Source organism: Amphibalanus amphitrite, unplaced genomic scaffold (assembly GCF_019059575.1).
Source record: "Amphibalanus amphitrite isolate SeventyFive unplaced genomic scaffold, NRLGWU_Aamphi_draft 000335F_arrow, whole genome shotgun sequence".
Classification (NCBI taxonomy): domain Eukaryota; kingdom Metazoa; phylum Arthropoda; class Thecostraca; order Balanomorpha; family Balanidae; genus Amphibalanus; species Amphibalanus amphitrite.
Genome location: NW_024881830.1, coordinates 136,524 through 149,451, shown reverse-complemented (window position 1 = coordinate 149,451; position 12,928 = coordinate 136,524). Strand labels below are relative to the sequence as shown.

The following is a 12,928-nucleotide window of genomic DNA, read 5'->3' as shown; positions in this document are numbered from 1 at the left end:
CGGCACATCCCGCGGTACGTCTCACAACCTCAGCCGTTCAAATGTACTGTAGTCAATGTTGTATTCAATGCTGCATCACGTCATGAGCGCCACGATATTTAGACACTAGCACAACAAAAACCACCACGCTAAAGGGCATTCTGGTGCCACCATTCACGGGCGATGGTTCATTTGTCTTTTCAGAAGAAAAAAATGGACGGACGTCCATGCACATTGCACACACCACCTCAAAACAAGCAGCGACTAACTCAGGAAGAACGTGGTTGTTGATATGCATAATAAAATGCTCTATAAATGTAAAAAACAACGCTGTCTACTGTAAGAACGGTCAAATATATCTTATAAACGTGCACGGAGACTCTAGATGACAGCATAATTGCTGGGGCGTGTAAAACTGATAAAAGGCTTTGTAAAAACGATGAGGTGTAACGAACCCTGAGTTGAGAACTGTTAACCAGCAGCAGATCTAACATCACTCAAAAACCCAGAGTCTGGGCATCCGCAGTAACAAAATCACCGAGAGCCATTAGCCGCTACGCACAACCGCTTCCGAACGTCGTCGCCGTTTCACTGCCGGCCGTCAATGTCTAGACCGCCATCCGTTCCGCCCGGTCCGCCACTCCACCCGGCTGCCACCGTCCACCGCTGGTCCCCCAGCCCCACATTCCGCTACCTCCGTTCGCCGCCGCCCGCTGAGCTGCTACTGAAGTAGAAGTCTATGCCGCGCCGCTGGCCGCGTCCCGGACCGCCCCCTCCACCGCCGCCCCTGTGACCCCCACCTCTGCCGCCGCCACCCCGGCCGCCTCTGCCACCGCCGCCACCGCGGCCCGGTCCCTGCGAACAAAATACGATCAGAAAGGTCACACCGTACGAGCAAGCAAGCACAGACAGTACGACCAAAGACCACAGATGTATTGTATTGTATTGTATTGTATTTACGATCATGGGCGATCCACACATGGCGTGGCGATTACTGCCCAGATGACACAGTGCGATCAGATTGGGCGCAAAATGACAGTCGTAATCAGTTATCAGCGCGCCCGAAAGCCCCAATAAACACAAGGACAGACTACAGAGTCGCCGTGAGCTGGGCGAACGGCACGAAAGTCACGCCGGTGTGCTTTGACAGATGGGAGACCGGCTAAACAACAATCAGACGGTAGGAATCGATCATCGACGGAGTTTATAATCGAACACGGTAAATATACTATTTGTCTCAAAGTCTTGTGTATGAGTAAATGTCGGAGGGTTGGAAAACAAGGTAGTGTGCGAACCAGTCAGTGTATGGAGACACTAGGAGGTTACAGTCACCTACCGCCGATCCGGGCGCGTGCCGCTGCCACTCGGGAGCGCGCACCATGGGCTGAGGGTAGTCAATGTCCCGGCGCACAGACGGTGTCAGCGTCCACGGCATGTGGACCCGGCCGTCCGGTACCGAGCGCAGCTCCGGAACCCACTGACGGACGTAGTCGCCCTGGAGAGCATAAAACATAGTCACTTAGGTACACACAGACGGACATAGTCGCCCTGGGTGAAATAGAGCAAACATGGTCACCGGCAGCACCCACAGACGGACATAGTCGCCCTGGGGGAATAAAATATAGTCCCCGACAGCACCCCATGACGTACGTAGTTGCTGTGGGAGCATAGAATAAACATAGTCAATGATAACATCCATTGACGGACATAGTCGCCCTGAGAACATAGAGCATGCATAGTCATCAGTCACAGATAATGAAACCAGAGAGGACCTAAGCGAGCCATAAGTTGCAGTCAAGCGGAAAATGTCGACAGTTCGAGATGGGACGCCGAGGACGCGCAGGTACAGACCTGCGGGTCGTAGTCCATGGCCTGTTTGATCATGTTGAACTTCCTGTTCTCTCGCGGGTCGTTCCCGATGCCCGCCGAGTAGTTCCAGTTGCCATAGTTACTGCACACGTCGTGGTCCAACTGAAAGACAAATGGTCATATTTATTGGCTGCCAACTTTATAGAGAAATGAGGAAATAAGACGGACCCAATACAGCGATGAGCTCGAGTGACCCGACCGCTAAATTCAGCCGTCCCCACCACTACCCACTCAACTACCTACCCTCTACCATCCTCAATTCCTCACTCCCCGCTTCATCCCACTGGTCAGTGACCAGCTGCGATTCAAACTACCCCCCCCCCCCATCACTGACCAGTTGCGACTCGAACCACTCGGCGCCCAGCCTCCAGTCCAGTTCCAGGTCCTTGGTCAGGAAGCTGGCCACGTTCTGTCGGCCACGGTTGCTCATCCAGCCCGTCAGACGCAGCTCGCGCATGTTGGCGTCCACAAACGGCACGCCCGTCATGCCATCTGCCGGACAAAGGAGGAAACTGTTAGTTCAGAGTTGTTCGCCACGGCGCTGGCTTCGGTTCGGCTGCTGTGGAGGGCTGGTTCAATGAATGAACGTGAGAAGAGCCTGAACAAATAAAATATCGATATGGCCAATGAAACTCGTGGAAAAAATCTTGCCACTGAACAACAGGCCCGCAAGTAAAATGTTGAGATGCTCCTAACAGCGGTACACGAAATGACTTAGGTAGCAGACTAACGCAGTACAATTAGCACCGCCATGAAAAGGATCTAACTCTGGCGATCCGCGTCAGAAGCAGGCTCAGCAAATCTTAAAATCCAGGCCGGCGTAACGTACTGATTCATTGCAGGTAGGCTTAGAAGCTAGCAAGGACGCCCAAGGTGAAGCACAACTACCGGCAGTACCTACGTGAGATCGCGTGCCGTTGAATCAGTCACTGCGGCGGTTTTCCAATTAGTCACTCTGTGTTTTTATGTATACGGACACAGACTGAGCCGGTTTTGTGTTCCGTTAGCCAGCTCGGTATTCATGTTCCGTGTCTGTGGGATGTCCATCCTTTCTCCTGACCCGTTAGCACCCGTCATACCTAACGGAAAGTACTGTCACCAGGGCCGTCTGTGAGACACGTGTCACATTAGCAGGCAGACCTAGGCGAAAAAACGAGTTAATTACCTCCAAAGAGACAAACACCTCTTGGTAAGCACTAAAATGTGTACGAAGTACAATAAACTCAACAGTTTCCACACATACAGCGGCGCTTGGTTATGCATCTGGAGCTGCTGACGAAAATATCTCCGGGGACACATAAATAACGCGGCCGAGGCCGGTTCGAGCACGCCCGATTGCCCTGCAATAAATGGTCGCTGTCGATGGCTGCACGTCCCCGTCACACTGATAAATTGTCGGTGGCGACGTGACGGAGCGTCGGTCGTCACCGGCGGCGGCAACACCCGCCCTGCTGTCGTCAACAGCAGTTCATCATCGTCAGAGGCGTCAGTCAGCAGCCCTCAGCAGAGGACAGACCAGTGGACATCAGCCGTCTGAAGCCGTCAAACAGCAGTCAGCAGCCGCCAGCACCCATCAGCAGCCGACAGCAACCCTCAGCGACCGTCCATCATCGCCAGAGGTGTTCCAGTCAGCAGCCTTCAGCAGGGGACAGACCAGCGGACATCAGCCGTCAGAAATCACCAGCAGCGGACAGTGATGGTCAGCAGTCGCCAGTAGCGGACAGCCGTCAGCGGTCAGCATGACCGTCAGTGGCAGACACCAGTCAGCAACCGTCAATATCTACCAGCAGCCGACAGCCGTCTGCAGCCGCCAACAACGGACACCGCTCGCTGCCAGCGGAAAGCAGCAATCAGAAGCGGATATCAGTCGTCTGCGACACTCAGCAACCGTCCGTGGGCAGTGGATGGAGGGCGTCACCGTGATCATGGACGAACAGACACGTGCTGAACAGCGTGTGACTCATTCTAAAACAACAGGTCCGTCAGACGGAGACGATGCAGTCAGCGCCGGCCATTCCTTTCCTTCGTCCGACATTCGCGGTCCATGACAAATCATCTTTTCCATAAGCAATGTCAAACAATAGTGAAGGCAAAGTGAATGACACGAAATTAGCTTGCATCTAACGGACCACATTTTTCATTTGACAAATAATTATTACCAGCTGGGTCTCACGGGTGCACTGACGGGCGGCCGGCCCCCAGATTTCCGTGTCAGGGCGCTCAGGACAGAGGGGGTCTGTGACAGTCTGGCGACGGGCCAGTCCCACCACCGCTGTGACGCTCGAGCAGAGGTAGACTGCCACCTTTTTTCCACAAAACGGTTTTCACTAGAGCTGAGCCACCTATGTCCCAGACTGAAGTCGGTTTTCCGAAATTCGAACCCGTTTGCGAGAAATCGGAGACCAAAGTTCAGTTTGATGCCATTTTTTTAGTCCAAGAAAACCGACATCTCTACTGTTTATCGATAACTTTGAAACATGAATTTTCTTATCTTTTGGTAAATATATGTCAAAACTTTGATTGTTTCGAGATCAGAGAAGAATTTTGGAGTGTCAAAATAAAAGTTAAACTTATATATTCAGTAGTTCATTTTTTCCAAAAAAGTGTGGGAAATGGGGTTTAACATGGGCCAGACCCTGATTCCAAATGAGCCATGATTTTTAAATGTTTTACGAACTTAAATGCAAAATAAATTAAACATGGCCAATTTCTTATGAAATCATATATTAGTAAATCATAAAATACCTTACTTTTTCAAATAAAATGTAATAATCTTATGACCTTGAAGTCTAGTGCTGTGTAAACATTGTCGCTAGACATTAACCGATTGATAATTGTATGATAATCGACAATTTTTTTTTCGCGATTTCCGTGATGATACTTTGTCAGGTGAATTCTAAAATTTTGTTTTGTCCAGGGAATAAATCATAGGCCGATCTGAGAAAACTTTTTGAAGGTGGCAGTCTTCCTTTAATCGCACCGTCGGACTCCAACGGACTTCACCGGGCGGCTTCACCGGACTACTTGCGGACTCCCTACGGAGAAGCAGTGCCGCAGCGTCCCTCCTGGTGCTTGTGAGGGAGGCGAGTTGATGCCGCAGTGAACAGACTGGGTTAGGGCGGAGCCGAGAGACGGGATGCGATGTAACTCATCAAGAGCAAGAGCATACCGAGCTGCGCTCCCTAAGCCCTCCGAGCTGCGCGGTTTCCCTGACCATGTCTGATGGTGATGGTCCTCAGAGAAATTCGCTAGCCGACGGCGTATGGGAGGAATTGAGTGTGAATTGGAAGTCACACATCCCCGTCAACTTCCAACACACAGACGAAGGGCTGGCGACCGCGTGCAAAAATATGCCTTGACCTTGCCAATCGATCGACACCACCAACAAACTAGATGTCTGGCTGTGACCGGACCACCCGGATCATAGACAGCGGCAGTCACCACCGAGCCGGAGCGATGCGACTACCGCACGCCGTCATTGGTCAGGGGTCAGAGGTCGTCAGCTGCAGCAGCCAGGTTCGACGTCAGGGAACCTTGAGAGCTACAACGGCCGCCAGGGTCAGTCAGAGTCAGCCGGGGTCAATCAGAGTTCTGCGGTTAGTCTGGATCAGACGGGATCAGTCTGGGTCAGTTGAGGTCAGACGGGGTCATTCAGGGTCACTTGAGGTCCTACGGTCCGTCGAGGTCCATCGAGGACCACCTTGGTCAGCCTGGGCCAGCCTGGATCACAATTGTATCAGTCTCGGTCTGTGGTGCCCACTCGTGCCCAGCCGAGGTCAGCAGGGTCGCCGTCGGACCCCGCCCAGGTCCTTGGATCGGTGACAGACCCGCCTGCCGTTGGGCGCCGCGACAGCCTGAAAATAGTCCGGCCAGAAAATAGTGCCAGCGCCAGCGTCCACGTCGGCCAGAGCCCCCCCCCACGTGACATGACCACTGACCCCCCCCCCCCCCCTACCTGCGGTCGGGGCCAGGGGCGGCCAATGTCACGTCCTGCGAGCCGCGGCCAGGAGGGAGATCGACCGCCCTGTCAGGATCCGGCCCTACAACCGGGCCTTCATTACTAAAACGTCGAACACAGCCGCATTTGAATACCTCGTGAGTCGCACATACGGCAGGTCAGTCAGCAACAATGGGCACATCAACGAGCAGATATAATACAGCAGCCAGTGGCATTAACCAGGCTGGATCACATCCCTCCCTGAAAGACCACGTAACCGGGACCGGGTCAGGGAGAGGAGGCCAGTGCCACCACGCCAACAGCTCAGTGTTTTTGTCACGGTTCTTATAAGTCTCCAGATTGACTCAGACTCCACATGGCTGACTCGCACTGAGCTGGGTGGAACGGATGAACGGCACTACAGCACATACTTAGCTGCACTAGAACAATGCGAAAGCAGACAGCAGCGAATCTTATCTGCGTCCTCTCGCCTTCACCTCCAGAGCACATGATGAGGCTCTAAATTAGCCACTCAATCATGTCTGACGCTGTTTGTTTTGACGAAGCGCTACAAGTAGCGTTGCGACAGTGCCTGACTGAAGATGCATGTGTTGAGCAGCGTGCAGCAGTAGCAGTACCCAGTCTGACCCACCAGCCGACACGCAGGGCCCATCGAGAGCATCACCCCCTCAGCACGGCCGGCTGGAGTCCCGGAGTCACACGTCAGGACAGGGCAGTACCCTGTCCAGCCATAATCAGTCGCTGTCTCCAGGCCACTGACAGGCTGGGGCGGAGACGGACCGGGTGGGGGGGGGGGGGGGACAGGGTGCGGCGTTGAATGTTGATCACCTTGGTCGGTCGCGTCGGGCCGGGCGTTTAGCATCCATATGGACAGACCTTAGTCACCAGGCCGGACCGGTCAGTAACAGCAACGACCAGCTGGTAACAATAGGGCCCAATTGGTAACAACACGGACCGACCGGTTAGAAACACTATCGTCCGACTGGTATTTGCACGGTCCGACTAGGAACACAATCCCTGTTTGTTCTGTATCACTGACCCCGCTCGTCCGGTCAAAAAACCGTGACCTGCAGAGACGACAACAGGTTTAGCAAAACTCCAAACACCTAGACACATTTGCTCGCCGTACGCTAAGGTCACAGCTGCACAACCCTGCTGTCTCCGCTGTGACATTCCAAGCAGCCGTCCGGAAGCGTCCCAGCCACCGACGCAGGCCGAGGGACCCGCCGTGCCACCTACTGCAGGGAGTGGTCCAACAAAGGGGCGCGGTCCCGTACCGCCTAAAAACAAACACTGTGGCCTGAGCTGTCCCGCAGGCACGTCGGATCGGCGTGTTAGCCGCCGGGCCGGAGAGACAGGCCCGACTGGCAGCGGCTGTCCATGGTCACTCCGCAGTCGAATGGTGCAGGACTGCAGACGGACGGGCTGATGCACAGCTGTGTACGGCTCGACTGCACGGCAAGACCTGAGCTGGTGTTGTCGGATCACTTCTGAGTGCTGATTTGTCGGGGCTGATCAGTGATCAATGGTGCTGACTTCAAGGGACTGATCCTTCTGACCAGACATGACGCCACACTGGCACGCATATAACGCCGAATGAAATGTCAGTAAAACAGCAAGGATAGTATACGGAAAGACTTGCTAACGAAATGTCCGGCACGTAAAATAAGAATATATGCAATATTAGTGGAACTATCACTACGTAAAAGGCAGAACGTTGCCCAAATGAGGCGGGAGTAAGTGGCCCATTGACGTGACTGCTCGCGGCAGCGTAATGCAAATGAAGCCCAGCCTGACCTGACGACAAACCGGTACATGTCACACTATATGAATCACGTGACCATCCTGGCGTCAGTCAGGGTAACACTGAGCGTGGCGTCTGGCACTCCTTTCCTTGCCAGGAACCCATTTACATTAACCCGCGACCTGGTGGGGGGGGGGGGCTATTTTTTGCCCCCCCTCCAGACTTTTCGATATATCTCCAGAACCGCTGCGCCGATCGTCACCAAACTTTCAGTACCCTCCCGGACATCAATTTTACACATTGTGACCAAAAATTTTTCCAAAGGCTATGATAGGTTGGCCGGAAATGACGTCAGAGTGACGTCATGTTCTGCCGTTTTCGACCCAAAAAAGGGTTTCGCGGGAAGAGCTGTCAGGCCTATAGCTTTGCAAGTACAGAAAAATGATTAAGACATAAAAGCTGTAGATTGGACAGGGCTACAAAACTGTTATCTCGGATTTTTGAAATTTTTGGATTTTGACCCCCAAAAATCAAAAAATAGATTTTTTGGATATAATAGCCGAAAAATCCAAAAAGTTTTTTGAATTTCGCAAAAACCGGAATATATGTAATAGTCCTTACCGCCTTCCATCCACATACCAAATTTGAGATTGATACCTCTTTTTTTGGCGAAGTTATAGCGAAAAAACTGTTCAAAATTGATCACGTCAAATTTTCAAACTCAATTTTTAGCAATTCTAGACCCCGTAGCGCAAAACAAAGACCACCATTAGACTCCCCGTGACGATCTGCATCGAATCAATACCCATTTTATGCAAAACTATCAACTTTAAAAATTGACCTTTTTTGGCCTGACCTTGACCTGACCTTGACCTGAACTTCACCAGAAAGTGACCTAAGCCGTACCTGATAGTCTTATAACCAACACCATTGAGTTGGAAATGAAAAATTGGCCATAAAACATGTATCACACAACCTTAGTAAAGTTGGGCTCATGTGACCTGACCTGTGACCCTTGGTGACCTGACCTGTGACCTGACCTGGTATTGCCAGTGACCTCTAATAGCAACATATCTACTAGGCAACTGACGCCCTACCGCTGATTCTCGACAAAATACGTTTTCCTCGGTGTTATAGCGCATTCCCTAGAAGACCCGTGAACGGTGAAACATTTCATCTTTGACCTGACCTGTGACGTCATCGGTGACCCCGGGGTCAATGAAATTTGGTTTCCTTCGACAAATTTGTCAGGCCTTTCGAACGCCGTTTGAATTTTGCGGATCCGTCCAGTAGTTTCGGAGATACGAGGGGGGGGGCAAAAAATAGCCCCCCCCCCACCAGGTCGCGTTATAAACAGACCCCACCAGGGCGCGGGTTAACGGGCACGGTCGAATGCTGAAGGTTGCAACTTGCCAGCCTTGCAATGACTGGTCCGGTTCCTTTCTCCACGGGGAGGCATCCGACCTTAGGCACTGATCAGGGAAAGTTTGGCTTGAAGCCAACAGCAGTGCAACTCGCTCATAAAATGGTGAGTAGAACCAGGACAACAGTAAGACAGGAGTAGGAAATGAGGGAGAGAGGATGAAAAGCAGAGAGAGGACAAAAAAGTGAGGATGTGTGAGGAAGTGAGGGGGCAAATACGTGCGTAAGAGGAGAGGAGAGAGGGAGAGAGAGGAGAGAAAGGTGAAGGGAGAGAGAAAGAGAGAGAGAGGGAGAGAGAGAGAGAGAGAGAGAGAGAGAGAGAGAGAGAGAGAGAGAGAGAGAGAGAGAGAGAGAGAGAGAGAGAGAGGGGAATGGGGGCGTGGCAGCGACAGTCACATGACTGGTCTGACCGTAGACATGACGTCAGCCTAATGAATAAATAAATAAAGAAATAAATAAATAAATAAATAAATAATCCTTATTTTGAATCATTAGATTATTAAAACCTAGTATATGACCCGGAGGTGTTCGCCAATAGCTGCTGGTCGCGGTCGTTTTTTTTCTGGCTGAAGGTCGGATTTTTCTACGTCAGCGTTTTGGCGACAGTCTGCCGGGCTGACCGTGCCCACAGTCCCGGCATTTTTGGAGGGGGCGCGGCGGTCCGGTAGGTTGGCAGAGCCGGCTGGCCGGGTCCCCGTCCCGTGCCGTCCTCGACCGGCCCTGGCTCCGTTAGCAGCCGCGCACGACGGGAAGCCTGGCGGCTACTGTGTCCGCCGAGGACACGCCTGAAGTTGTGTCCTGGCCCAGCTCACACTACTCGGTGCCAGGGTTCTGGGTAATGGGTTGCACCTAGGCCGGTGTCGAGGATCACGCTTCCACCGATGCGCAACATCGGCCACCACATGCTACCTCGACTGACACGGGGGTGTGGTCTCAGTCCGTCATCCGTCACCAACACGTGCCCGCCACATTTGACGTCAACGACCGCTCTTCTGGCGTCATCAAGCGTCACTGGGCGTCATCGGGCCACGCCTATTCCTTCTGGCAGTTATGTAGTAACACCAACACGGGCTGCGTTGGGAGATTAGACTGTAAGTCTGTTGTCTGAGGGCGCTCACTGCACACACACCGAAAGTGCTATATGCAGGAGAGAGCCCAGATTCCATCGGCACACTGACACTGACAGGGCGATGACAGTGACAGAGGCAGTGACCGTGAGGGTGACAGTACGAGTGACACCCCCAGTTCCGTCGTGGCCATGCGGTGCCAATGACCATCAACTTGGGTGACAGGTAGACGGTGCCATCCACAGAACCTACACAGTACACACAGACGAGTCCTTGCCAAACGAAAAAAACACGGTAGTCAGTGGGTATGTACGCAACGTGTGTAAAAGGGACAGACGAGTTGCATAAAAGGGACATGGACGTAAAAGGGACAGGCGAGTTGCAGACAGACGAGACAGGAGAGTTAAAAGGACGCAATCGAGTTACCATGCGATTTTTTGTCAAAGATGCGTGCCTACACCAGAATGCGCTTCATTCAGATGGTAACAATTTATTGACGCATCGGAAACCCTCTATGGGTATTTGCGAAAAGTCCCAATTTACGAAGACATCCGTTTGGAAGCCATTGCAAGATTCTTCAATTAGCTGCTCTGGGGCCCTTCAATTAGTTCTGGATGTTGAAAGGGAGCCGAGTTCTCTGCGACTGACGCGCGTCCACAAACAATCAGCCACCAGCATCAACAGGCCAACACAAATAGACGCAAGTCGAACAATATTAGCCAAATATTGACGCCCAAACAGTCCGGTGTGTGTGTTGGCTCCCACACGACGGCCGCCGTCCGCCGCCGGCGACCCGCAGCGGCCGTTAGGTGCGCCCGGTGACACTCGGCGGCTGAATCGGACCGACGCGACGGCCGGCCAGCTGCCAACGCCAGCGTGCAGGTGAAGACAGACCGCGGCCACGACACGAACCGCGGCGGAGACATGAGCCGAGCCGGCGACAGCATGACTGCGGCGGACTCAAAGATGGGAGGATAGGGTATGGCGGTATAGCGAGAGAGGAGCGGGACGAGGGGCTGGGGCGAAAGGACTGCGAGCGACGCTGTGGGACGAGAGGATAGGATGCGACCAGTCGACCGAGCCGGGACAGTAACATCATCCGAGCCGAGGGCGGTGACGTCTTCTCATCCTAGTTTCTTATGCTACTCCCTGCTCGTAGAGCTACGAGAGCTCTCCCAGACACAGGTGATACAGGTGGGATGGCCATCAGGCATAAGCAGAACGGCGGCCGTCCACCAGAGCCGGTCACCTAACTGCCCGCCTCTCAGTCTCTTGACAGGATGGCCGTCAGCCGAGGGCGGACGCTAACCGATGCACAAACACTGAGCTAGGCACCACCCGCATTAGAGCCGAGCGGGGCGCGTCTCGGAGTGGATCCACAGCCGACGAGGTGAGCCGTGACTGATCACACTGCACTGAACGGATCATACCCGGTGACGACCTTCGAAAGATACGGGATGGTGACCGGTGAGAGCAAGTCACCTTCGTGTAGCTCCAATATCCGCTGTTAGAACTTGAATAACATAACTGCACTGCAGTGCAGTAAGGAAGGTGGTTTCGAAATAATGCTGAAAGGCGTACGGAGTTGGGTTATTTGAGTTTAACCAGAAGCCGGCTGTTTCAGAGTAGCAGGTGTTCGGACAGAGGAGCCGGGTCATCGAATGAAAGCAGATTAGAAAGAGCAAGGTCATCGATCAAAGAGGGGAAAATGGGAGGTATTTGGGGGACGAGGTGCCGTGAAGCAAGTATATAACGACGGGTAAATGGCGTCCATTGGACAGCAAAAAGACGGCCGAAACTAGGCAGTGCCCCTATCCGAGAGTTGGTTCCTGAGAGCAGAGTCGAGCTCGACGCGCCGGTCCGTCCTCCCGTCCTCCATGCTCCATCACCCCTACCGTCCTCCGGCACCCGACAGCGGCTGGCTGACAGCCCAGCGGGCCGTTTGAAGCGGCGCACCAGAGCCGCGCGGCACGGTCGTCCGTCCCGTGTCGCCGCCGATCCAGCCGTGAGCCGCACACTGGGCACGGAGCCAGTCGGCTCCATGGACGGCGGACGTCCAGTGGGGCGGTCTGTCACACCGGGGGACCGTCTGTCATGGTATGGGACCGTCTGTCACACTGTGGAACAGCTGCAGCTGGCACGAGCCTCCTGCGCAAGCCGACACGGAACAGGAAGTCGGCCCTTACACGACCCGAGGTCCGGGTCAATTCAGAACTGAGAGCACACAAAGGGGCAGCCCTCACACGTGGTCCGAACCGCTAACCACCCCGGTTCACTGAGCCCTATTTGCCAAGCACTATGATCACGTCAGCCATCAATGATAGCTAGTCAGTGTGCAGTGTGCAACCCTTACCCCTTCATCACTAGAAGTGGTGTCTGGCCACACTGACTCACATAGGGGACAGACTGAGACAGATGCCGAAGACAAACGGTGACGCGCGCCGCGCGCCGGGACCGCCACAATCGCTCACCCATTGTCTCCGGCGCGCCACGAATGCAGCACTGCATACTGGCAGTGAGCCAGGCGGGCCGGAAGGCAGCACGTCGGCAGCAGCCGCCGGATGCCGGCTCTGCATAGAGACGCCGACGGCGGAAGGAGGGACGAAAGGACGGACCGTAGACGACGATCTACGCATGGTGACAGAACGTCCCAAAGCGGAACGCAGCTGGTTGCAACACTTGCAAGTACCGATACAGAACAGCGTCGTTGAGGCACTGGAATAATCCGCGGTCCGTGCCTTGCTGGACCATATTCTGCTCCACTTTCGATACACCATCTTGATTTTACGAGGGGCAGCCTGAATAATTGGTAATTAAAATCATTGTTGGCGTAGCAAATCAGCATTATTCACCGCACACGTCATGGGAGGTAAGCTGTGAGTAAGCTGG

General features: G+C 53.6%; 1 protein-coding gene across 3 annotated transcripts in view; it reads right to left on the bottom strand.

Annotated features, from left to right (window-relative positions):
• Window positions 1-53: 53 nt before the first annotated feature.
• LOC122388797 (cryptochrome DASH-like) overlaps window positions 54-12,928 on the bottom strand; it is a 28,009-nt gene continuing 15,134 nt past the window's right edge. For all 3 annotated transcript variants that reach the window (XM_043380195.1, XM_043380197.1, XM_043380196.1), the window contains exons 7-10: window positions 2,183-2,340; window positions 1,831-1,950; window positions 1,316-1,474; window positions 54-834 (exon numbers count right to left, since the gene is read on the bottom strand). In XM_043380195.1, the coding sequence (XP_043236130.1) occupies window positions 670-834; window positions 1,316-1,474; window positions 1,831-1,950; window positions 2,183-2,340 (602 nt within the window). In that variant the 3' untranslated portion in view covers window positions 54-669. The remainder of the gene's footprint in view (window positions 835-1,315; window positions 1,475-1,830; window positions 1,951-2,182; window positions 2,341-12,928) is intronic.